The 26,614-nt window shown below is 39.1% G+C and overlaps 1 protein-coding gene across 2 annotated transcripts in view; it reads left to right on the top strand.

Moving 5' to 3' along the window:
* The first annotated feature begins 760 nt into the window (after positions 1 to 760).
* LOC121937951 (protein mono-ADP-ribosyltransferase PARP14-like) overlaps positions 761 to 26,614 on the top strand; it is a 60,798-nt gene continuing 34,944 nt past the window's right edge. Inside the window, exons 1-16 of one of the 2 annotated variants that reach the window (XM_088076212.1) lie at positions 761 to 1,034; positions 2,163 to 2,245; positions 2,540 to 2,567; positions 2,685 to 2,759; positions 4,191 to 4,364; positions 5,095 to 5,220; positions 5,310 to 5,411; positions 6,893 to 9,074; positions 10,396 to 10,533; positions 11,467 to 11,542; positions 12,786 to 13,022; positions 13,412 to 13,633; positions 13,822 to 13,933; positions 14,191 to 14,340; positions 15,677 to 15,739; positions 15,838 to 16,023. In XM_088076212.1, coding sequence (XP_087932338.1) covers positions 851 to 1,034; positions 2,163 to 2,245; positions 2,540 to 2,567; positions 2,685 to 2,759; positions 4,191 to 4,364; positions 5,095 to 5,220; positions 5,310 to 5,411; positions 6,893 to 9,074; positions 10,396 to 10,533; positions 11,467 to 11,542; positions 12,786 to 13,022; positions 13,412 to 13,633; positions 13,822 to 13,933; positions 14,191 to 14,340; positions 15,677 to 15,739; positions 15,838 to 16,023 — 4,138 coding nt within the window. In that variant the 5' untranslated portion in view covers positions 761 to 850. Of the gene's footprint in view, positions 1,035 to 2,162; positions 2,246 to 2,539; positions 2,568 to 2,684; positions 2,760 to 4,190; positions 4,365 to 5,094; positions 5,221 to 5,309; positions 5,412 to 6,892; positions 9,075 to 10,392; positions 10,534 to 11,466; positions 11,543 to 12,785; positions 13,023 to 13,411; positions 13,634 to 13,821; positions 13,934 to 14,190; positions 14,341 to 15,676; positions 15,740 to 15,837; positions 16,024 to 26,614 lie in introns of both variants that reach the window. The other variant, XM_088076211.1, reaches the window with a different exon arrangement.

The following is a 26,614-nucleotide window of genomic DNA, read 5'->3' as shown; positions in this document are numbered from 1 at the left end:
TTTTTATTTTAATTCACATTTTTTATTGTTTTCTTTTTAGTTTTTGTATTTATTTTTCATCCTGCAGCTGAACTAAATTAATAAATATATAAAAATGAAATAACTTTACCCATTTATTTTATTTTATTTATTTTATTTTATTCTACAGTTAAACTGTTTTCACAATTTTTCTTCAATAAAGTTAATCATTCACTCTAAATATTGTGTGCCTAAATAATCAAGTATATTTCCCATTTTTTATTTTAATTTACATTTTTTATTCTGTTTTCTTTTTAGTTTTTGTATTTATTTTTTATCCTGCAGCTGAGCTAAATTAATAAATATATAAAAATGAAGTAACTCTAACCATTTATTTTATTTATTTTATTTTATCCTACAGTTAAACTGTTTTCACATTTTTTCTTCAGTAAAGTTAATCATTCACCCTAAATATTGTGTGCCTAAATAAGTCAAATAAATAAACGAATGAATAAAATAAATTCACTCGTTTTTAAATTATATCTAATAATAATAATAATTATTATTATTATTATTATTGTTATTATTATTATCATTATTATTATTATTATTGTTATTGTTATTATTGTTATTATTGTTATTATTATTATTATTATTATTATTATTATTATTATTATTATTATTATTATTATTGTTGTTGTTGTTGTTATTTCCAGTTTTTCCTCTCCTGTAAAGTTGCACTCTCATCCTGATTAAATGTGTTGGTATTAAAACTTTGGTCTCGGTTTCTTCTTCCTTTGGCGCAGAAACGAAAGTGAAAGCGTCCCGCAGCCCGGAGCCCTGATCCGCCTGTTTGCATCAGTCTGCCCGTTAGAGAGCGCAGGACGGCCGCATGGAGACCGCCGAGTGTCCGCCGGTGACCGTGGAGGGGGCCTGGAGTCCGGCTCAGACCAAAACCGTGAGAAACAAACTGCAGCTTTACTTCCAGAGCAGGAAGAAGTCCAGCGGGGGAGACTGCCGAGTGGAGGCCGAGGACGGAGCCCCGAGAGCGGCCGTGTTCTTCACCTGCCCGGAGGGTGAGTCCGCGCGGAGCCTCGCGCCCTGAAATCCCTTTTTAACACCTTAAACTCCACCAGAGAGAGTGAAAGAGGTTTTATGGAGGTTTGAGGATCAAACAGGACCCAGACTTTCACTGACTCACTAACTCTGCCCGCAGCTGTTTTTTATGGGAAATAATCACTGAAATGATCAATGTGTGTGTGTGTGTGTGTGTGTGTGTGTGTTTACACTCTGCGTCTCTTTAAAGACGCTTTGACTGAACCCAGCTCAGACTGGCTGCAGACACTGGTCCAAAACCAGTCTCCTGACCTCCCAGCATGCACTTCACCTCTCAGCCGCCACTCCCTGTTGTTGACGTGATGAGTCACAGCAGGACTCGTGAGCTCAGTACTCTGATGATGATAAAACTGACAAAAACTGACAAAAACTGACAAAAACCGACTGAAGCTTCATTCAGAAAAACGTTTTAAAACATGCAGCTGCTAAACACACATGCACACACGCTTAACCCTTTGAGACCCGAGCTCAGAGGCCTGAAACAGTTTGGGAGTTTCTGTGGCAGCAGGTCGAGCAGAGTCCTTTCAGACTGTGGCGTCCCTGTGAAACTGTTACCTGCTGATTAACCCTTTAACAGACACACTGAGAAATACCTTTGCAAATTTTTTACAAAATTATAGACTGTAGAATATGTTAACAAAATGCATCAATTTATTATCAAAACCTTACAAAATAAATAACAAAAACAAAAAGATGCAAATGAAAATAATTTAGAAAATAAATAAATAAATAAATAATATATATATATAAAAATCATTAAAAAGTAAATAATGTAAACACACAGACAAAACAAATATAAAATAATAAAGAAATATAAATAATACTGAATCTAGTAACACCATTAGTTCAAAATGTACAGAAGAAAAAACAGAGTCAGTTTATTAAAACAACATCATTGAACAGAATTAAAGTATAATCAAAATATTAAATTGCTTCATATAAGAACATTTACATGAAATGAAATTAGGTTATGCAAAGTTTTTAGTGAAGCTACTTGAGCACCAAAACTGAAGTCAACCGTGCAGCTACAAAGTCTGTGAAAGGGTTAATGTGAGATTGTTGATTATTGGATATTGATGTGTTTGCAGTGAGAGAGCGAGTCCTCGCCAGGAAAAACCACGAAATCGTTCTGGAGAATCAAACCGTGACGTTACGTCTGAGTTCTGCATCGGTGAGTGCAGACGATGTTACAGTTCATCATTTTATTTTATTTCATTTTTTTTTAAAAGAAAGGAACAAAGTTTAGATTAAAAATATTATTTTTATGCACTACAGAAAAAGGTAAAGTGAAGTTTTATTTCTCAGCCAAAATAAACACTTTAAATGTCTGAACGTCACGTTACAGTCGACTTTTTAAACAGTTTTAGACACAGATGACACTCTGTGAATCTGTTTGTTTGTTTGTTTGTTTGTTTGTTTGTTTGTCTGTCTGTTTGTTTGTTTGTTTGTTTGTTTGTTTTCTCAGAGTCCATCGAGCAGCGACGACGTCTCAGGTAAAACCGACTTCAGCCTAAAACAGTGAAATATAATAATTATATTTTTTTCGTTGCTGAGTTTCATTAATAAGTTGATGTGAGCAGAAAATGAATCCTGACTGTCGTGATTCTCAGACGCAGCGACAGATTCAAAGAGTCCGAAGTCAGAAGCTGCGTCTGGAGGCGGAGCTTCAGACGGAAAAAAAGACGGTAAAAATAAAATTTAAAAAACTGTGTTTGAATCAAAAGTGAAAGTACAGGAGGGACAGTCCGGCTGTGATCACGTGACTCATCTGACCTTCAGGTTCAGCTCCCGAAAAAAAGAGAAAAGAAAGAAATGTAATTAAATACTTAATACTAATATATCAAACCTTTCACTGATTATTACTGATTACTGAGCTTTAGTCTGCAGCTTTGCATGAAAAGTCTGTTTAAATAAAGTTATTATCATTATTATTATTATTATTATTATAAATTTAGCAGAATTATACTGAAGGGGGAGTCCGGATGATGCACTCCATATTAATTAAATTACATCGCTGTGACCTCGAGAGTCTTTACTCAGTGAAAATGGAAAAATGTGCACATTTTTTCCAATAATTAATTTAAAATTAATCCATTTGGGTTTCAAAAGATCAATTTTTCCAAGGACGTTTCTCTGGAAATCAACAACTGATTTTGCTCTAATTTTTATTATAATTTTTACTCTTTATTATTGATTTTAATATCAAGACATCTAACTAAATTCTGAAAAACTGCCCCTGAAGTTTTCCTAAATTTACTCTCAGTTCATGTTGTTCTTTCAGAAATCTTTAAGGCGAGACACAAAACATTTCATGCTTTGGTCAATTTTAAAATTTTAGGCTTTTTCTTTCATTTTTTGTTTTTATTTTTAAGTTTATTTAAAGTTTTTTTCTCTCAAACTCGGAGCCAAAAATCTCAGCTTCAGTCGCACTGACATTCACCACGTTTTCTGCATGAATTCCTGTCTATATTATGGAGATTAATGCTGAGGGGTTTGTTCCTGTGTCATTCACAACGTGATTTATGGAACTTTAAATTCCTAAAAACATGTCAAAAATTGAATTTTTAACAGCTGTTGAAAGTATTTTCTGACTTACAGAGAGACAAGAAGAGTTATTTTCTTCAGTTTTAGACTTTCGACTCTAATATGTGAACAAAATGATACAAACTTTGAATCTAGCTTCATCAAAAATTTTATTTTTTTGTTCTTCAAATGTATACAAATAAGAAAACGAACATAAAGTTTCAGAAACCTTTTTAAACATAAGTAATTGTCTTACTGTGAGTAAACAGCGGGGGAAGTTTCATGGTGACATTTATTAGTTAAAAATTAAACCCAGTTCATCCAGAGTGTCTCCTTTAAGGGTTTTATTGGTTTCAAAGCATCTGAGTCACACTGGCACATTTACAGAAATGCTGATTCATGTGTGTCCCTATAAAGAAATATTAATTCATATGCGTGTTGTCCTTATATATAAAATAAATGAAAGAAATATTTAGAAAATATCAGGAAACATCCTGTGTAATATATCGGCCCCTTTTTACACTTCAGGTCAACTACAGATAAAATTCCTCGTATGGAAATAATCAGGCAGGTTTTTCTTCGTCTCCTGTCAGAGTCGGGGTCCGCTCAGAGCGCCGCCGTGGTGTTGGACAATGTGTCCCACAACATGTCCAGAGATGTGCTGTCCATGCTGGTGGAGAACGTCTCGAGTTTGGACGAGAGCGACTACGGCCTGGAGATCATCTGGGAGACCAGCAGAGCCGTGATCACCTTCAGCAAACCTGCAGGTAACAAACAGGAGACTCCAGCAAATACACAGATCCACAGCAGACTGCAGCAAATACACAGATCCACAGCAGACTGCAGCAAATACACAGATCCACAGCAGACTGCAGCAAATACACAGATCCACAGCAGACTGCAGGAAATACACAGATCCACAGCAGACTGCAGCAAATACACAGATCCACAGCAGACTGCAGGAAATACACAGATCTACAGCAGACTGCAGGAAATACACAGATCCTCAGATCCGTAGCGACCAGGTGTCACACTAGGCGTCTAAGGCACGCAGCGCCGAAAAAACCCCACACACATAACGTAATCACGTACTTTCATGTTGATATTCAACATACTGAGTAAAGAAAAAGCACATAAAACAGAGAAAACACAGAAAAGAGCACAAAAATATACAAGCATGACAAATCAGTAGTAATAATGAATATGACCCAAAATTAAATACCACATTTAAAGTGAGGAAAACAAAGCAAAGGACAAAACCACTTTGTTGGTCCCATGCAGTTTATTTGATTCCTAACTAAGACAATCTGGTAAGAATTTGTCGATACGGACTTCAAAACTGTTCTGAAACACAAAATTATGGAACTGAAAAGATGTTAATCTAAAATTAACATTAATTGTGATTAACTATTGAAATTCTGCAAATACCTCTTTGTCGACAGCCCTAGTTTATAATACATTTGTGATATATTTGATGTATTTTTTTATTTTTTGCAGAAGCGGAGAGGTTTCTGGCCGTGAGTCGGTCCGGCCAGAGGCTGCAGAGACACGGGCTGACGGCTCGGCCGCTGGAGGCCGCAGAGAGCGTCCGGGTGGAGAGTCTCCCTCCGACCGTGGTCAAAGGTGCGTTCACTGTACCATCACCGTTTCCTGTCTGCGACGTCTCTGCTGCGGTGGTCACTCATTCTTCTTCTTCTCTGATTCGTCTCCAGACATGTTGGAGCTGTACTTTGAGAAAAACTGGGCTCTGCCAGAAAATATCGTCATGATCCCGACCGAACAGGCCGCCATCGCAACCTTCAAAGACCCCAAAGGTTTTTTTATTTCGCTTCATCTTTCACCGACTGAAGTCTGTTCTCACTTCGAAACTAATCTCCAAAATTCAATAAAAAACCTCAGAGACAAACTACAAGAAGCCAAAAGTATGTGGACACCAGCTGGTGTACAAATGAGCGGACTTGTTTGATATGAAGCCAAACACCAGACCGGATCAGAGTGGTTTACCGAAATTCTACCTGGCGACACTTGACTCAGCAGCTGCTCCTGATTGGAAAATAATGATGCCGCGTCCCAACAGCAACTCAACTTACGGCCCATGGACCAAATCTGGCCCCTGATAACTTACTGGTGGTCCCCAAACATTTTCTAATTAACAATAAAAATAAAGTGATTGACACTGTGAATTGTTTTTGTACTTTTAGTCTCCATAAGGTGTCAAAATGCATAAAGCAGCATCAAAACAGATCGTGTTGATCAAAAAAAGAGCCAGTGGAGGATCCCCCACACCCCCAACAGAGGGCCTAGATAAGACACTGATGTCCTGAAATCCTAGAATTGTCCAAAAGGTCCTACAAATGTCCCAAAGTCTTATAAATGCCCTAATATCCTAGAAGTGACTTATGATCCTAGAACTGTCCTCAAATCTAAGAAAAGTGCTAAAATCCAAAAAACATCCTAACTTCCGAGAAATGTCCTAAGATCCTAGAAATGAAATCTGTGAAATGTACAAAAATCTGAGAAACATCCTAGAGTCCCTGAAATGTCCTAAGAGCTGAAGATGTCTTAAAATTCTAGAAATGTCTTAAAACCCTAGAAACCACCTAGAAATGTCCTAGATCCTAGAAACATCAGACAATCCTACAAATGTCCTAAAATCCTAGACAAGTCCTAAGTTCCTAGAATTGTTCTAAAATCAGAGAAATGTCCTAAAATCAGAGAAATGTCCTAAAATCAGAGAAATGTCCTAAAATCTGAGAAACATTTTAAAATTCTAGAAAGAGCCAGCTGCCAACCCAATTAGGTTTTGTAAAACAAGAAGATATCGCATCCATAATTCCTTATTTCAACTTCGTGAATCAGCCGTTTCTCTTCTATTGCAGCACATCCTAGAAATGCTCGAGATTCTAGAAATATTAACTTATAGAAATGTCCTAAAATCCTACAAAAAATCTTCTGCACTAAGGCGAGCAGCAGGGATGAATAGAAACATGGCATCCAACAAACAAATATTCAGCTCAAAGTTGCACTTGCAGCCAGTTAGTTGCAGCCACCTCTTTTACCAGCTTCAGATTCCAAAATATTTTCACTTTAGCTGCCATGAAAACAAATACAACGTGTGCAGAACATTAAGACTTTAATTCACCGGGACAACTTGGACCAAACCAGGAAAAATAGACCAAAATCTGACGTAAGAGAGAGGGTGTCCACATACTTTTGACCATATAGAGTCTTATGACCGAAACAGAGCAACCACTTATCTGAGCTTTCTTTTCTTTTATTCCCCGTATCGCTGCAGTTGTGGAAAATATTTGCTCAAAACGAGACTATGTGATGCGGACCATCCCTATCAAGGTGTATCCATACTACAAGTCCCTGGGTGCCGCCTTGTACGGCGAAGAGCGGCCAACATGGCAGATGCCGGAGCCTTTCACGGAGAGCGTTCACCACGTCGTCTGGAAATTCCTCCTGATGAAGAAGCTGTTGAAAACCATCAACGACCAGATGAGTCCGTTATTCTGCAGCGTGGATTTGGAAAACCCCGAGGTGAAACTCAGCCCTCTGCCGAGCTTTTTGAGGCAGAAAGGTCTGACCAACGAACGCGTAAATGATTGGATGAATAATGCCCAGAAGGCCTTCCGCGAGCAAATGTCTCGGTACATGGCCTTCGAATGTCCAGCAAACGCACATGCGTGGAAGGCCGCAGAAAAAGACGTCCGCTCGGTTATCAGGGAGGACGCCGTCCCTGTTCTGGATGCATCCAGGGGGATTTTGACGGTGGCTGGCCGAGCTGACGATATAAAGCGAATCAGAGCTTCGGTGGAGAACATCGTTCTTAAAGCCATGAATCAGATCAAACGGCAGACAGATGGCGTCTCTGAGATCATGAGTATGTCCTCTGCCATGTTCTACATCCTGCAGCAGGAGGGCTTCCAGAGAGTCGCCCAGGACATTTCCCCGGACATGAAACTGTCCTTTGATGAAAGAGCCCAGAGGTTAACCATCACAGGACTCCCTGCAGAGGTTTTTCAGACAAAGTCTTGGATCTTGGAGAGGAATATGGGAATGTGCAAAAAGCAGCTGAATTTCCCCCCATATCTTCTAGACTTTCTGAAGACAGTGGACCCCATGGACATGTCGCACCACCTGTTAACGTCCCAGGGCATCAGCGCCATCTACAGCATCGAGAGCAAAGGGGTTTTCCTGTTGGGGAGTTCTGAAAGTGCTCTCGCTGCCGCTGAGAGTAAGATGAAGGCGACTTTGGCCGTGCAGACTCTGGATGTGGAAGACCAGAATGTTCTGAAGCTTCAGAACTGGTCGGACCTGAATCAGCAGCTGTTGGACGCCTACAACTCCTCGAAGAATAGGACAGTGGCCATTCAGATCCACCCGGAGAGAAGAGACAAAGTGACAGTGTCCGGCTTCCAGGATCCAGTGAAAGAGATCTGCCGCAGTTTGACCGAATTCATCACAAACTACTCGCAAGTTCAAGAGACCCTCCGAGTCGAGTCCTGCGCAGTTGTTCAGTTCATTGACAGGAAGAAATCAGAAGACTGGGCCAGAATCGCCAAAGATAATGGTGTGGAAGTCCGTTTTGACACAGAGAGACCAAAAATCACCCTTGCCGGGGCTCGTTTTCACGTCCAGAAAGCCAAACTCTGCTTTCAGGAGCTGACTAGCGCTCTCTTCACCGACACCTTCATCGTGGACAAACCTGGAGCCAAGAAGTACTTCCAGAATCAAGGAAGCCTGTTCCTGTCGACCATCATGACAGAGTTCAGCTGCGTGGTTGTGCTTTGTCCAGACAACCAGGAGGAAGACGAGGAAGAAAACTACGAGGAAGAAAACGGCCTTTGTTATTGCAAAGTGAAGACTGCAAGTGGAGTCGTGGTTTCCGTCAGCAAGGCAGACATCTGCAGCTTCGGAGTGGACGCGGTGGTCAATGCTGCCAACGAGGAGCTGCAGCACATCGGTGGCCTGGCTCTTGCGCTGCTGAAGGCCGCAGGACCCAAGCTGCAGAAAATCAGCGACGACCACGTTGCCAGGAATGGAAAACTACGTCCAGGTGAAGCCATCGTAACAGATGCGTGCAAGCTGCCCTGCAAGTACGTTGTGCACGCAGTCGGTCCGCGGTTCTCTGCTATCGACAGGAAGACATCGGTGTCGCGACTGAAGCTCGCCGTTAAAAACAGTCTGACGCGAGCGGAGGAGGCGAAATGCTCGACCATCGCGCTGCCGGCAATCAGCTCGGGTGTGTTTGGGTTTCCTGTTGAGCTCTGCGCTGAGACCATCGCTGAGGCGGTGCGGGAGTACTGCGACAGTCCGGGAGGTCCGAGGTCGTTAACGGAGATTCACCTGGTGGACAACAATGACAACACCGTCAGCGTCCTGGCCACGGCGGTCAACAAGGAGTTCATGGACCTCGGACCTACCATGACAATACCGCAGCTGGCAGCAGGAAGAGGCGCCGGGGCTTCAGGGTCAGTCCAAGCGACATCTTTTACGTAATGCAATTATGTTTATGCAAATTGGCTTGGGAAAAAGGCAATGAGCAACTTTACTGTAAAATTTACCAAATAACCTTACTGAAAATAATCTTGGAAACTGATTGCCTTGAAAAATGAAAGTAAATGTAATTAATAACCTTAATTTCTATCAACTTTTTTGTCTTTGTTACGTTTGCTCAAAATTTAGCTGTATTTACTTAATCTCATGAAGTTGTTGCAACTTTAAAAATGACAAGTAAAATTACTTTGTCCTTTCTAAGTGTCAACAACTTCAGTAAACCAAGTTATTCTGACTGAACTTGATCATCACGTAGAGGATTTTTCTAATGATGAATTTCGGAGATTTGGTTGTTTAAGAATATACAAATATATTCTGCAGCCAGCAGAATCCAGATATTTAGCTCAGTACACTTGTTTTACAGAAGTTGCTAAAACAAATAAAGATTTATTCGACATGTCATTTTTAAGTTGCAAAAACTTAACAAAATTAAGTAAAAAGAACTACATTTTATATAAACTCAACAATTAGATATAAAGTAAACATAAACCAGGACTGATAGTTATATTGGCAGTTGGTTTCGTTTTTAGGTAAAATTAACTTCCAGATTTTGCAGGGGTAAGAAGGAATAATCCAAAAATTTGCAAGAAATCAGTTAAAAGTTAGTAAAAATATTTTTTGCCCTCAAAATTAGCAAAAGAAAATAAGTAAAATAAAGTAAAAAAGAAAAAAAAAACACAACCAAAAACTTTAAATATGTAATAATAATAATTATAAATACAGTTTATAAACATTATAAATAAGTTTTATTTTTTGTCTGCCTATGAGATATGTCCGATACATTTTTGAACACGTTTGGCTTTAGGGGAGGGATGTACAACTTTACTGGCTGTATTTCGTATTTTTTTATAGTCAATTTTTAGAGAAAACATTCAGCGGGGCTGTGGTTTTGTTAAGTTTGTTTTCTTTTTTTAAAATTATTTTCTTTCTTTATTTTAAGTAATATTTTGTGTTTAAATTATATGTATTTTGCAGTTTTGTAGAAAACTTGTAAAAAAAAAAATCCTTCTTTAAATTTTTTTTTTCTTTAAATTTGAAAATAAAAAAAAAAAAATCTTAATTTTTGGGATTTTTTTCCCTAAAATGTATTGGCATGAGAGCGCTGTAAAGGATAAGTTTAACGTTTAGTCGCTCAGCGCGGCGGGGCAGGGACGGAGGTCAGCTGCAGGAATATCAGGTATCAACCAGAATCTTTTTGGAAAGTGTGTTTGAACTTTATTTTTCACTTCTCAGTAGATATCAGGGGGGTCGAAATCGGAGCCGCCGCTCTGGTGAAAGAGGAGGAGGACGAGGAGCTGGATGGTCAGGCGCTGGATTTCGGGGAAGTCTGCAAGGAAACAGAGGAAGTCAAAGCCAGAGGGGACACGCCGGAGGGTGAGGCTCTTCTGCTTTTCTTTTCTGTTTCTACTCCTCAATTTTATATTTGCTCTCCAAAAGAGTATTTAAGACCACGTTATTATGTTATTATGTTATTATGTTATTATATGTTACACATTTCTAGTTTGAGGTGTTTTTAATACCCGGTCCATCAAAATCAAGTCAAAACCAGCAAAAATCCTTCAACAGCAAAGCACCAAAACGTAACAATAAGGAACATTTACGAGAGACACGTTCAGCTCAGGGAGTCTGTAGACCAGAGACATCAACCCTGATAGGCTGCCGGGTCTTAGCTAAGACGCCCCAGCTGAAGTCCTCACAAAGACCCTAATGTCCTAAAGTCCTAGAAATGTCCTCAAATCTAAGAAATGCTCTGAAATTCTATAAATGTCCAAAGATCCTGGAGGTGTCTTCAGTTCTAGAAACATCCTGAATTCCTAGAAATGACCTGAAATCAAAGGAAAGTCCTAAAATTCTATGAATGTCCAAAAATAATAGAAATGTCCAAAAATCATAGAAATGTCCTAAAATAATAGAAATGTCCTAAAGTCGTAGAAACATCCTGATATCCTAGAAACATCCTACGAATCTCGAAACGTACCAAAATCCTAGAAATGTTCTTGAATCCTAGAAAGGTCCTGAAATCCTAAATTTTTTAAAAACATGCATAAATATCACAAATTTCCTAAAACCCTTGAAATTTCCTTAAATTACAGAAATGTCCAAAAAATCCCAGAAACATTTTAAAACATAGAAACATGCTAAAATCCTACAAATGTCTTTAAATTGGAGAAAAGTCCTAAAATCCAGTCGAGTGTCTCGGCTGTCGGCTCTGACATTTTTGTCCTTTCGAGTCACAAAAACAAACTCTAACGGTGGCGGTGGCGGCTCGGTGTGACGTCATCAGTCCTGCTCTCTGATTGGCTGCAGGTCGGAGAGGACGGAGCAGATCACAGCTGAGGGCCTGAAGATCGTCCTCCGGAGCGGAAACGTCCAGGACCAGACTGTGAGTCCCGACCCGGCATATAAAGCATCGTTTAAATATCACAGTTTACTAACTTACAGTGACGTGTGTGTGTGTGTGTGTGTGTGTGTGTGTGTGTGTGAGATGCTTTACTCTCACACACAGCGGTCCTTTAGGTGAAAATATCCAGCAGGTGGCAGTAAGACTCCGCTGAGTTAAAAGACACAATGATGCACAGACAATGAAAAAGTATATTATGAATCCTTTTTTTCACGTAAAATATAAAAGATATTATTATTACTGTTGTTATTATTGTTATTATTTTAAAGGATAGAGGAAGACCCATGTACATCTATGACATCCAATCAAATGAAAAATAAACGAGCTTTTTTAAGGCGAATGAAATATTACTTCTGAACAACATAATAAATGTTCTTTGTGTTAAAATAGGGAAAGTTTTTAAAAAATATAATATTTGAAATAGATCATCTAATTTTTAACTTGACCAAAAAAGTCATTTGGACTAAATTATCCGACACCCTATACTGATCTTTGTTCAGGTATTTCTTTATTCGTATATTTATTTCAGAGTAGCATTAAAAAAGTAAAAGTACAAGTGAAAGTGAAGGAACGCTGGTATAATAACTCATCAGACTAACTGCTGAAGTATCTGACCTGTAAACATAAAGCCATCTCTAAAATTAAGAAACAGCAGTTTCTGCAGATTTTGTGAGTCACTGAATCTACGGTTCACCATTATTCATCAGGTCGAAAAGACAAAACACGCTCCAAACATGACGGCGCTTTGCTCGTCTCACCGTAGTTTAGGAGAGTCGGAGCCACGTGACCGGATTTGCATGATTTTCCATACAGACGGACGATTACAGAGACGGAGGAGAGAGTGTGAGATATTATTTGAATACAGTGTGAGTGTGTGTGCGAGTACTGAACCTGCCTAATGTGGCACAGTCAGTCAGTCCTCCACAGTTCCCTAAAATACCAGAAATATCCTAAAATCCTGGAAACATCCTAAATCCCTAGGATTGTCCTTAAATCTGAATGATGTCCTTGAAACGTCCGTAAGTCCTTGAAACGTGTATGGGGCTGCTGTGACTGGCCCCGGGCTCCTGGCGCCTTGTCATTTTGCAGAAGTGGCCCTCAGGCAGAGCAGGTCGAGTATTTCTGCCTTAAATCCGACACAGTGGAGTTTTGAGAGACTCACGTCCCGATGTTTTGGTCTTTCAGGTGTCGTCCTAACCGTCTGTCCAATGCTTTTGGTCCACAGACTGACGTCATCGTCAACACCATCTCAGAGGACATGAACCTGAGACAGGGGGCCGTGTCCAGTGCCATCCTGCAGGCGGCGGGGCCACGCCTGCAGTCCGCCGTCCGCTCTGAAGCCAAGTCCACCGCGCTGCGGCACGGAGACGTCATCATCACCGACGGCTTCGACCTCAAGTGTCAGAAAGTCTTTCACGCTGTCTGTCCATATTGGAACAGCAGAGCCGGTCAGGTCGAGGAGGTGAGGGGTTATGTCTGATTTTTTTAGGGGCTTTTATATTTTATTTTTGGCAGCTGGGACGTACTGAGGTCATGTGACTGAGGTCTGAGACAAGACGGCATCAGTTATGTCCTTAAAATCTGAGAAAAGATTTAAAATCTAAGAAATGTCCTAAAATTTGAGAAATGTCCCAAAATCCCAGAAATGTCCCGAAGTCTTAGGAACGGAATGAAATTCTAGTCGCTGATACGACGAACAATAACAGAAACCATCTCACGTCTCCGCGCCGCCCCAGAGCGCGTGAGAGGACGTTCAGCGGCATCTGAACCGACAACCCTCCAGGCAAAAGTCTAATCCGCTCCGTCTCAGCCTGTCTGCTCGTCTCATCTGTCCTCTGTGTCCTCTGTCAGGAGCTGATGTCCATCATCACTTACTGTCTGGAGGAGGCTGAAAAGAGTCGCATGGCGTCGCTGTCCTTCCCCGCCATCGGCACGGGGAACCTGGGCTTCCCCAGGGACGTGGTGTCCAGAGTCCTGCTGCAGGAGATCCACGCGTTCAGCCGCAGACGAGCTCCTCGCCATCTGAGCGAGGTTGCCATCGTCGTTCACCCGAGCGACAGCCAAACTGTGGATGTGAGTTCTGATTTTGTTTCGTGTTTGAGACGCCGTTCACACGGCAACCGTTCTTGCAAGAACTTTTGTTGCAGTTTGGGTTTCCGTTTACGTCACAGCGGCACTTTGGGGGCCTGAAATGCAAACTTTCAAATGTATTCATTTGTTTATTTCCATATTTAACGGCGTGTGTCCGGTTTGTCTGTCAGTGTTTCAGCAGAGCGTTCAAAGGTCAGACTGCTCCCCGAATCCAACACCAAGCTCAAGAATCGAAAGAGTCACCAGTCAGGCCGCCACTCAGCCAATCTCAGCAGCCTGCAGGTACGAAGCCCCAAAAAGCTCCAGTTACACCTGTACGCATTCACCGAGATTCACTGTAAATCAGGAGAATCAGGAGTAAGAATGTGAAGGGTTAACTAAGAGATTATTGAAGGCGTCAAGTCGTGAACGTGATCGATTTGATGGTTTCAGACAGAAGTGTGAGTTTATTCGATGCTTTTAGTCTCCGATCAATCACAAATATTGAACAAATAAATAAATGACAGGTGTGTGTGTGTGTGTGTGTGTGTGTGTGTCAGCCTCCTTCGGTCAGGTGTCGTCCCCGTCCCTCGGTGTGTATCGGGTGCAGTTGGGTCAGCTCGCCCTTGAGGTGTCGTCTGGTGACATCACCAAGGAGGCCTGTGATGTCATCATCAACTCCTCCAATCAGGACTTCACCCTTAAATCAGGTGACTCTTTTTCTCCTCGTCTTCATCCGTCCGTTTTTAAAACTCTTTTTGTGTGAAGCTGATTATTTTTTTGTAACGACACCATTTTTTTTTTTCAAAACGTCAGTGTATTTCTCAGTCTTTGGTGCAGCCGAAAACACGTTTCAGATCATGCACGATGTGTTTTTTATTTGGGGTGAAATTGCGTGAGCGGCCAAAAATTGCGTGGTTTATTTTGTTTTTGTACAGTTCATTAAAAACTGAAGAAAAAACAAATACGCTGCTCAGTCGCTGACCTTTTCTCACAACGCTGCACACGGTGGAAAACAGCTGATCGCAGCTTCCACAAAGACGTTTATTTGCGTTATTCGCTGCGATTGCGTCATCACGGCTGTAATTATCACACAGCGATATGACGGCAACGACAAAAACCAAATCAAAAATAAACGCAGAACATTTAAAGTCTCTGCAGAATAATTTAGAAAGGAACTGAGTGAAAGCAATGACGGCTGGATCAGAGCCTCCAGGATACAGGCCCGACGTGTCGGGGGGACAAAAAATGATGACAGAAACAAAATGAGTGAGGAAGACAAAAAATTACCTTTAAGACACTCAGACAACAACAAAAATACACAAAATGACCACAAAGAGACACAAAAAAACCACAAAGTGAAACAAAGAGACCAGCAAAGACACAAAATAACCTTTAAAGAGACACAAAACAACTAAAAAAGACAGAATTTCCCCAAAGAGAGCCAATACAACCACGAAGAGACAAAAAAGACTGCAAAGCAAAACAAAGAAGACGCAAATTGACCTCAGTAAGACACAAAATTACCTCGAACAGCGAGCCTCAAGCGACAACAAGAAGACACAAAGCAACCCAAGGAGACACAAAAAACTCCAAAAAGAAACAGACCAAAAGAGGACACAAAATGACTTTTAAGAGACCGTAACAGAAGACAAAAAATGACCAGAAAGAGACACAAAATGGCCACAAAGCAAAACAAAGTGACCAAAAAAAAGACACAAAAATACCTTTAAGAGCCCAAACAGTCACAAGGAGACAAAATGACTAAAAACTGAAGCAGAGACCAAAAAAAGAGAATTTCCTCAAAGAGATCCAAATGACAACAAAAAGACACAAAACAGCCAGAAAAAGACAAAAAATGACAACAAAGAAAAACAAGGCAACCAGAAAACACACAAAATGACCTTTGAGAGACCCAAACAACAACTAAAAGACGAAAACCGTCCAGTTTTCGGCGAGTACGGACAGTGTGCTTGATTCGGGTTTACGTGCTTTCTGACTCAAAGCAGCATCTTTTACTAAACTTCCTCTTTTTATGATTTTTAGGAGTTTCGAAGGCGATCTTAGACGCCGCCGGATTAACAGTTGAGCTCGAGTGCTCGCAGATCGGTGAGTATCTCCGAACATTATTCTGTCTTCGAAGAATTTTCGAAGAATTCGTCCACTTCTCTCAGTGTTTCTGAGCGCCGTCTGCTTCCTCTCTGCAGTGCGTTCTCCGGATTACCAGCCCGGCCCGTTCATCCTGACGTCGGCCGGCCTGCTGCCCAGCAGACACATCGTCCACGTGGTCGGCCGGAACGATCCCGCCAAGATTAAAGACATCGTTTACTCGGTGCTGAAGTTCTGCGAAGAGAACAAGCTCAACTCCGTCTCCTTCCCGGCGCTGGGAACAGGTCTGTGCAGAACCCCAAAATATATTACACGTTACTTTTATCACGGGAAGCCCTAAGACAACACCCACAGTCTGATTAACCCTTTGAGACCTGAGCACATTGAGACCAGGTTGATTTCCTCTTTGAAAACTGCAGGAAGAGGCCGAGTGACTCAACGAGAAATGACGCAAAAATTCGCAAGAAATTAGTAAAAAATGATTTTAAAAAGTAACCCGAAACAAGAAAAAAAAGGGAAAACGACCAGAAAATGAGAAAATGACCTCAAGACAGCGCGACATTTTTAAGTCTTTATTTTCTTTGACATAATTTTAAATCTAAAATTAAGAGAATTCTAAATATAGTTTTATGAGTATTTTCAGATCATCCCTTTTTTTTTAGTTTACAAGACGTGTCTCATTTTGCTTTTTTCCTGTGACTTTGAAAGAAAATAAAACCTTTTTTCTCAGGTTTCAAAGGTGTAAACGCTGCTGAAAAGCCACGAGAAAGTCATACTAAAGTGTGTCATCGAAAATAACCCAAAAATGTCATCGTATGGCATTGCATATTATCTGGATTCAGCCTTTTGTTGACATGTCATATTTTGAAACTTTTCGCAATGCTTAAATGTAGCATTTTCAGCCATTTTTCATTGTATCATATTTGGGTGTTTTTGTCCGTTTTTGCAACATTCTATGCCATGGCGTGTTTTAACATGCTCTTTAATGCAGTTTTCAGCAGTTTTTAGCGATTTTTGGGACATGTCATTTTTTGACGTTTTCGCCATATATAGCCTTGCTTTTTGGGTCATTTTTTGGACATGCCAAATATGGGTGTTTTTATCCGTTTTTGCAACATTCTTTACCATGGCGTGTTTCAACACGCTCTTTAATGCAGTTTTAAGCTGTTTTTAGCTAATTTTCGAACATGTCATTCTTTGACGTTTTCGCCATACTATAGCCTTGCTTTTTGGGTCATTTTTTGGACATGCCACATTTGGGTGTTTTTGTCCGTTTTTGCAACATTCTATGCCATGGCGTGTTTTAACATGCTCTTTAATGCAGTTTTCAGCAGTTTTTAGCGATTTTTGGGACATGTCATTTTTTGACGTTTTCGCCATATATAGCCTTGCTTTTTGGGTCATTTTTTGGACATGCCAAATATGGGTGTTTTTATCCGTTTTTGCAACATTCTTTACCATGGCGTGTTTCAACACGCTCTTTAATGCAGTTTTAAGCTGTTTTTTGCTAATTTTGGAACATGTCATTTTTTGACGTTTTCGCCATACTATAGCCTTGCTTTTTGGGTCATTTTTTGGACATGCCACATTTGAGTGTTTTTTCCATTGTTGCAGCATTCTATGCCATGGTGTGTTTTAACATGCTCTTTAATGCAGTTTTCAGCAGTTTTTAGCGATTTTTGGGACATGTCATTTTTTGACGTTTTCGCCATACTATAGCCTTGCTGTTTGGGTCATTTGTTGGACATGCCAAATATGGGTGTTTTTATCCGTTTTTGCAACATTCTTTACCATGGCGTGTCTTTGCACTCAGTTTAATGCAGTTTTAACCTGTTTTTAGCTAATTTTGGAACATGTCATTCTTTGACGTTTTTGCCATACTAAAGCCTTGCTGTTGGGGTAATTTTTTGGACATGCCATATTTTGGTGTTTCTCTCTGTTTTTGCAACATTCTTTGCCATGGCATGTCTTTGCACGTTGTTTGATGCAGTTTTCAGCTGTTTTTAGCTATTTTTGGAACATGTCATTCTTTGACGTTTTTGCCATACTATAGCCTTGCTGTTTGGGTCATTTTTTGGACATGTCATATTTGGGTGTTTTTGTCCGTTGTTGCAACATTCTTTGCCATGTTGTGTTTTAACACACTCTTTTATACAGTTTTCAGCTGTTTTTAGCTACTTTTGGAACATGTCATTTTTTGACGTTTTCGCCATACTATAGCCTTGCTGTTTGGTTCACTTTTTTCGACATGCCATATTTGTGTTTTTTATTCCGTTTTTGAAACAATCTATGGATAAGATACTCTATCTTCTTTTTCTGGACATGCCTTTGTCACGCCCGACCCTGGGCGATACCAGGTGAAATACAAAATTACAATATCCTTCCTTTCTTCCAAATGACGACCAAGAAAATGAAATTACAGTCCTTCACATTCATATTTATTTTCACACAAAAATTAAACAGGCATCAGGGAGAGGCTAAACACAATAAACAACAACAGTGCATATTTCCAAACAGTGACTCACCTAAAATAAAAATAACAATGTCAATGTAATCCAACTTCTTACCCAAACAAACAGGTGAAAACTAGTGAAGAGAAGGGTTTTTGCAACATTCTTTGCCATAGCGTGTTTCAACACACTCTTTTATGCAGTTTTCAGCAGTTTTTGGCTATTTTTGGAACATGTCATTTTTTGACGTTTTTGCCATACTATAGCCTTGCTGTTTGGGTCATTTTTTGGACATGCCATATTTGGGTGTTTTTGTCCGTTTTTGCAGCATTCTTTGCCATAGCGTGTTTCAACACACTCTTTTATGCAGTTTTCAGCAGTTTTTGGCTATTTTTGGAACATGTCATTTTTTGACGTTTTTGCCATACTATAGCCTTGCTGTTTGGGTCCTTTTTTGGACATGCCATATTTGGGTGTTTTTGTCCGTTTTTGCAGCATTCTTTGCCATAGCGTGTTTCAACGCGCTCTTTTATGCAGTTTTCAGCAGTTTTTAGCTATTTTTGGGACATGTCATTTTTTGACGTTTTCGCCATAGTATAGCCTTGCTTTTTAGGTCATTTTTTTTGGACATGCAATATTATGTTGTTTCTGTCCATTTTTGCAACATTCTTTGCCATGGCGTGTCTTTGCACGCGGTTTAATGCAGTTTTAACCTGTTTTTAGCTAATTTTGGAACATGTCATTTTTTTACGTTTTCGCCATACTATAGCCTTGCTGTTTGGGTCATTTTTTTGGACATGCCATATTTGGGTGTTTTTGTCCGTTTTTGCAACACTCTTTGCCATGGCGTGTTTCAACACGTTGTTTGATGCAGTTTTAAGCTGTTTTTAGCTATTTTTAGAACATGTCATTTTTTGACGTTTTTGCCATACTATAGCCTTGCTGTTTGGGTCATTTTTTTGGACATGCCATATTTGGGTGTTTTTGTCCGTTTTTGCAACACTCTTTGCCATGGCGTGTTTCAACACACTCTTTTATGCAGTTTTAAGCTTTTTTATAGCTATTTTTGGGACATGTCATTTTGTGACGTTTTTGCCATAGTATAGCCTTGCTGTTTGGGTCCTTTTTTGGACATGCCATATTTCGGTGTTTTTGTGAGTTTTTGCAACATTCTTTGCGATGGCGTGTTTAAACACGCTCTTTTATGCAGTTTTCAGCAGTTTTTGGCTATTTTTGGGACATGTCATTTTTTGACGTTTTTGCCATACTATAGCCTTGCTGTTTGGGTCCTTTTTTGGACATGCCATATTTGGGTGTTTTTGTCCGTTTTTGCAACATTCTTTACCATGGCGTGTTTCAACACACTCTTTTATGCAGTTTTAAGCTTTTTTTAGCTATTTTTGGGACATGTCATTTTTTGACGTTTTCGCCATAGTATAGCCTTGCTTTTTAGGTCATTTTTTTTGGACATGCAATATTATGTTGTTTCTGTCCATTTTTGCAACATTCTTTGCCATGGCGTGTCTTTGCACGCGGTTTAATGCAGTTTTAACCTGTTTTTAGCTAATTTTGGAACATGTCATTCTTTGACGTTTTCGCCATACTATAGCCTTGCTGTTTGGGTAATTTTTTCGACATGCCATATTTGGGTGTTTTTGTCCGTTTTTGAAACAATCTATGGATAAGATACTCTATCTTCTTTTTCTGGACATGACTTTGTCACGCCCGACCCTGGGCGATACCAGGTGAAATACAAAATTACAATATCCTTCCCTTCTTCCAAATGACAACCAAGAAAATGAAATTACAGTCCTTCACATTCATATTTATTTTCACACAAAAATTAAACAGGCATCAGGGAGAGGCTAAACACAATAAACAACAACAGTGCATATTTCCAAACAGTAACTCACCTAAAATGAAAATAACAATGTCAATGTAATCCAACTTCTTACCCAAACAAACAGGTGAAAACTAGTGAAGAGAAAGGTTTTTGCAACATTCTTTGCCATAGCGTGTTTCAACACGCTCTTTTATGCAGTTTTCAGCAGTTTTTAGCGATTTTTGGAACATGATTTTTTGACGTTTTTGCCATAGTATAGCCTTGCTGTTTGGATCATTTTTTGGAAATGCCATATTTTGGTGTTTTTCTCCGTTTTTGTAACACTCTTTGCCATGGCGTGTTTCAACACGCTCTTTTATGCAGTTTTAAGCTTTTTTTAGCTATTTTTGGAACATGTCATTTTTTGATGTTTTCGCCATACTATAGCCTTGCTGTTTGGGTCATTTTTTGGACATGCCATATTTGGGTGTTTTTGTCCGTTTTTGCAACATTCTTTGCCATGGCGTGTTTCAACACGCTCTTTTATGCAGTTTTAAGCTGTTTTTAGCTATTTTTGGAACATGTCATTTGTTGACGTTTTCGCCATACTATAGCCTTGCTTTTTGGATCATTTTTTGGACATGTCATATTTGTGTTTTTTATTCCGTTTCTGCAACATTGTTTGCCACGGCGTGTTTCAACACACTGTTTCATGCAGTTTTAAGTTGTTTTTAGCTATTTTTGGAACGTGTCATTTTTTGACGTTTTCGCCATACTATAGCCTTCCTTTTTGGGTCATTTTTTGGACATGCCATATTTGGGTGTTTTTGTCCATTTTTGCAACATTCTTTGCAATGGCGTGTCTTTGCACGGTGTTTGGTACGGTTATAATCTTTTTTTAGCTATTTTTGGGACATGTCATTTTTTGACGTTTTCGCCATACTGTAGCCTTGCTGTTTGGGTCATTTTTTCGACATGCCATATTTGGGTGTTTTTGTCCGTTTTTGAAACAATCTATGGATAAGATACTCTATCTTCTTTTTCTGGACATGACTTTGTCACGCCCGACCCTGGGCGATACCAGGTGAAATACAAAATTACCATATCCTTCCCTTCTTCCAAATGATGACCAAGAAAATGAAATTACAGTCCTTCACATTCATATTTATTTTCACACAAAAATTAAACAGGCATCAGGGAGAGGCTAAACACAATAAACAACAACAGTGCATATTTCCAAACAGTGACTCACCTAAAATAAAAATAACAATGTCAATGTAATCCAACCTCTTACCCAAACAAACAGGTGAAAACTAGTGAAGAGAAATGTTTTTGCAACATTCTTTGCCATGGCGTGTTTCAACACGCTCTTTTATGCAGTTTTCAGCAGTTTTTAGCGATTTTTGGAACATGATTTTTTGACGTTTTTGCCATAGTATAGCCTTGCTGTTTGGTTCATTTTTTTGGACATGCCATATTTGTGTTTTTTATTCCGTTTTTGCAACATTGTTTGCCATGGCGTGTTTCAACACACTCTTTTATGCAGTTTTAAGCTTTTTTTAGCTATTTTTGGAACATGTCATTTTTTGATGTTTTTACATACTATAGCCTTGCTGTTTAGGTCATTTTTTGGACATGCCATATTTGGGTGTTTTTGTCTGTTTTTGCAACATTCTTTACCATGGCGTGTTTCAACACACTCTTTTATGCAGTTTTAAGCTTTTTTTTAGCTATTTTTGGGACATGTCATTTTTTGACGTTTTTGCCATAGTATAGCCTTGCTGTTTGGGTCCTTTTTTGGACATGCCATATTTCGGTGTTTTTGTCCGTTTTTGCAACATTCTTTGCCATAGCGTGTTTCAACACGCTGTTTTATGCAGTTTTCAGCAGTTTTTGGCTATTTTTCGAACATGTCATTTTTTGACGTTTTCGCCATACTATAGCCTTGCTTTTTGGGTCATTTTTTGGACATGCCATATTTGGGTGTTTTTGTGAGTTTTTGCAACATTCTTTGCGATGGCGTGTTTAAACACGCTCTTTTATGCAGTTTTCAGCAGTTTTTGGCTATTTTTGGGACATGTCATTTTTTGACGTTTTTGCCATACTATAGCCTTGCTGTTTGGGTCATTTTTTGGACATGCCATATTTGGGTGTTTTTGTCCGTTTTTGCAACATTCTTTACCATGGCGTGTTTCAACACACTCTTTTATGCAGTTTTAAGCTTTTTTTAGCTATTTTTGGGACATGTCATTTTTTGACGTTTTTGCCATAGTATAGCCTTGCTGTTTGGGTCCTTTTTTGGACATGCCATATTTGGGTGTTTTTGTCCGTTTTTGCAACATTCTTTGCGATGGCGTGTCTTTGCACGTTGTTTGATGCAGTTTTAAGCTGTTTTTAGCTATTTTTAGAACATGTCATTTTTTGACGTTTTTGCCATACTATAGCCTTGCTTTTTGGGTAATTTTTTGGACATGCCATATTTGGGTGTTTTTGTCCGTTTTTGCAACATTCTTTACCATGGCGTGTTTCAACACGCTCTTTTATGCAGTTTTAAGCTTTTTTTAGCTATTTTTGGAACATGTCATTTTTTGATGTTTTCGCCATACTATAGCCTTGCTGTTTGGGTCATTTTTTGGACATGCCATATTTTGGTGTTTTTCTCCGTTTTTGCAACATTCTTTGCCATGGCGTGTTTCAACACGCTCTTTTATGCAGTTTTAAGCTGTTTTTAGCTATTTTTGGAACATGTCATTTGTTGACGTTTTCGCCATACTATAGCCTTGCTTTTTGGATCATTTTTTGGACATGTCATATTTGTGTTTTTTATTCCGTTTCTGCAACATTGTTTGCCACGGCGTGTTTCAACACACTGTTTCATGCAGTTTTAAGTTGTTTTTAGCTATTTTTGGAACGTGTCATTTTTTGACGTTTTCGCCATACTATAGCCTTCCTTTTTGGGTCATTTTTTGGACATGCCATATTTGGGTGTTTTTGTCCGTTTTTGCAACATTCTTTGCAATGGCGTGTCTTTGCACGGTGTTTGGTACGGTTATAATCTTTTTTTAGCTATTTTTGGGACATGTCATTTTTTGACGTTTTCGCCATACTGTAGCCTTGCTGTTTGGGTCATTTTTTCGACATGCCATATTTGGGTGTTTTTGTCCGTTTTTGAAACAATCTATGGATAAGATACTCTATCTTCTTTTTCTGGACATGACTTTGTCACGCCCGACCCTGGGCGATACCAGGTGAAATACAAAATTACCATATCCTTCCCTTCTTCCAAATGATGACCAAGAAAATGAAATTACAGTCCTTCACATTCATATTTATTTTCACACAAAAATTAAACAGGCATCAGGGAGAGGCTAAACACAATAAACAACAACAGTGCATATTTCCAAACAGTGACTCACCTAAAATAAAAATAACAATGTCAATGTAATCCAACCTCTTACCCAAACAAACAGGTGAAAACTAGTGAAGAGAAATGTTTTTGCAACATTCTTTGCCATGGCGTGTTTCAACACGCTCTTTTATGCAGTTTTCAGCAGTTTTTAGCGATTTTTGGAACATGATTTTTTGACGTTTTTGCCATAGTATAGCCTTGCTGTTTGGTTCATTTTTTTGGACATGCCATATTTGTGTTTTTTATTCCGTTTTTGCAACATTGTTTGCCATGGCGTGTTTCAACACACTCTTTTATGCAGTTTTAAGCTTTTTTTAGCTATTTTTGGAACATGTCATTTTTTGATGTTTTCGCCATACTATAGCCTTGCTGTTTAGGTCATTTTTTGGACATGCCATATTTGGGTGTTTTTGTCTGTTTTTGCAACATTCTTTACCATGGCGTGTTTCAACACACTCTTTTATGCAGTTTTAAGCTTTTTTTTAGCTATTTTTGGGACATGTCATTTTGTGACGTTTTTGCCATAGTATAGCCTTGCTGTTTGGGTCCTTTTTTGGACATGCCATATTTCGGTGTTTTTGTCCGTTTTTGCAACATTCTTTGCCATAGCGTGTTTCAACACGCTGTTTTATGCAGTTTTCAGCAGTTTTTGGCTATTTTTCGAACATGTCATTTTTTGACGTTTTCGCCATACTATAGCCTTGCTTTTTGGGTCATTTTTTGGACATGCCATATTTGGGTGTTTTTGTGAGTTTTTGCAACATTCTTTGCGATGGCGTGTTTAAACACGCTCTTTTATGCAGTTTTCAGCAGTTTTTATTATTTTTAGGGACATGTCATTTTTTGATCGTTTTTGCCATACTATAGCCTTGCTGTTTGGGTCATTTTTTGGACATGCCATATTTGGGTGTTTTTGTCCGTTTTTGCAACATTCTTTACCATGGCGTGTTTCAACACACTCTTTTATGCAGTTTTAAGCTTTTTTTAGCTATTTTTGGGACATGTCATTTTTTGACGTTTTTGCCATAGTATAGCCTTGCTGTTTGGGTCCTTTTTTGGACATGCCATATTTGGGTGTTTTTGTCCGTTTTTGCAACATTCTTTGCGATGGCGTGTCTTTGCACGTTGTTTGATGCAGTTTTAAGCTGTTTTTAGCTATTTTTAGAACATGTCATTTTTTGACGTTTTTGCCATACTATAGCCTTGCTTTTTGGGTAATTTTTTGGACATGCCATATTTGGGTGTTTTTGTCCGTTTTTGCAACATTCTTTACCATGGCGTGTCTTTGCACACTGTTTGATGCAGTTTTCAGCAGTTTTTGGCTATTTTTGGAACATGTCATTTTCCGACGTTTTCGCCATACTATAGCCTTGCTGTTTGGTTCATTTTTTTGGACATGCCATATTTGGGTGTTTTTGTCCGTTTTTGCAACATTCTTTACCATGGCGTGTTTCAACACACTGTTTCATGCAGTTTTAACTTGTTTTTAGCTATTTTTGGAACATGTCATTTTTTGATGTTTTTGCCATACTATAGCCTTGCTGTTTGGGTCATTTTTTGGACATGCCATATTTGGGTGTTTTTGTCCGTTTTTGAAACAATCTATGGATAAGATACTCTATCTTCTTTTTCTGGACATGACTTTGTCACGCCCGACCCTGGGCGATACCAGGTGAAATACAAAATTACCATATCCTTCCCTTCTTCCAAATGATGACCAAGAAAATGAAATTACAGTCCTTCACATTCATATTTATTTTCACACAAAAATTAAACAGGCATCAGGGAGAGGCTAAACACAATAAACAACAACAGTGCATATTTCCAAACAGTGACTCACCTAAAATAAAAATAACAATGTCAATGTAATCCAACTTCTTACCCAAACAAACAGGTGAAAACTAGTGAAGAGAAAGGTTTTTCCAACATTCTTTGCCATGGCGTGTTTCAACACGCTCTTTTATGCAGTTTTCAGCAGTTTTTAGCGATTTTTGGAACATGTGATTTTTTGACGTTTTTGCCATACTATAGCCTTGCTTTTTTGGTAATTTTTTGGACATGCCATATTTGGGTGTTTTTGTCAGTTTTTGCAACATTCTTTACCATGGCGTGTCTTTGCACACTGTTTGATGCAGTTTTAAGGTGTTTTTAGCTATTTTTGGAACATGTCATTTTTTGACGTTTTTGCCATACTATAGCCTTGCTGTTTAGGTCCTTTTTTGGACATGCCATATTTGGGTGTTTTTGTCCGTTTTTGCAACATTCTTTGCCATGGCGTGTTTCAACACGCTCTTTTATGCAGTTTTTAGCAGTTTTTGGCTATTTTTGGGATATGTCATTTTTTGACGTTTTTGCCATACTATAGCCTTGCTTTTTGGGTCATTTTTTCGACCTGCCATATTTGGGTGTTTTTGTCCGTTTTTGCAACTTTCTTTGCCATGGCGTGTTTCAACACGCTCTTTTATGCAGTTTTAAGGTGTTTTTAGCTATTTTTGGAACATGTCATTTTTTGACGTTTTTGCCATAGTATAGCCTTGCTGTTTGGGTCCTTTTTTGGACATGCCATATTTTGGTGTTTTTGTCCGTTGTTGCAACTTTCTTTGCCATGGCGTGTCTTTGCACGCTGTTTGATGCAGTTTTAACCTGTTTTTAGCTTTTTTTGGAACATGTCATTTTTTGATGTTTTTTCCATACTATAGCCTTGCTGTTTAGGTCATTTTTTGGACATGCCATATTTGGGTGTTTTGTCCTGCTTTTGCAACATTTTGCTATGGCGTGTTTAAACACTCTTTTTATGCAGTTTTCAGCAGTTTTTGGCTATTTTTGGGACATGTCATTTTTGACGTTTTTGCCATAGTATAGCCTTGTTGTTTAGGTCATTTTTGACATGCCATATTTGGGTGTTTTGTCCTTTTTGCAACTTTTGCCATGGCGTGTCTTTGCACGCTGTTTGATGCAGTTTTAACCTGTTTTTAGCTTTTTTTGGAACATGTCATTTTTTGACATTTTTGCCATAGTATAGCCTTGCTGTTTGGGTCATTTTTTGGACATGCCATATTTGGGTGTTTTTGTCCGTTTTTGCAACATTCTTTACCATGGTGTGTTTCAACACACTCTTTTATGCAGTTTTAAGGTGTTTTTAGCTATTTTTGGAACATGTCATTTTTTGACGTTTTTGCCATAGTATAGCCTTG

Source organism: Plectropomus leopardus, chromosome 4 (genome assembly GCF_026936395.1).
Source record: "Plectropomus leopardus strain MGB_pleo_1.0 chromosome 4, ASM2693639v1, whole genome shotgun sequence".
NCBI classification, from domain to species: domain Eukaryota; kingdom Metazoa; phylum Chordata; class Actinopteri; order Perciformes; family Serranidae; genus Plectropomus; species Plectropomus leopardus.
Note: the sequence above shows the minus strand (reverse complement) of the source record. Positions and strands in the feature narration are given on the sequence as shown.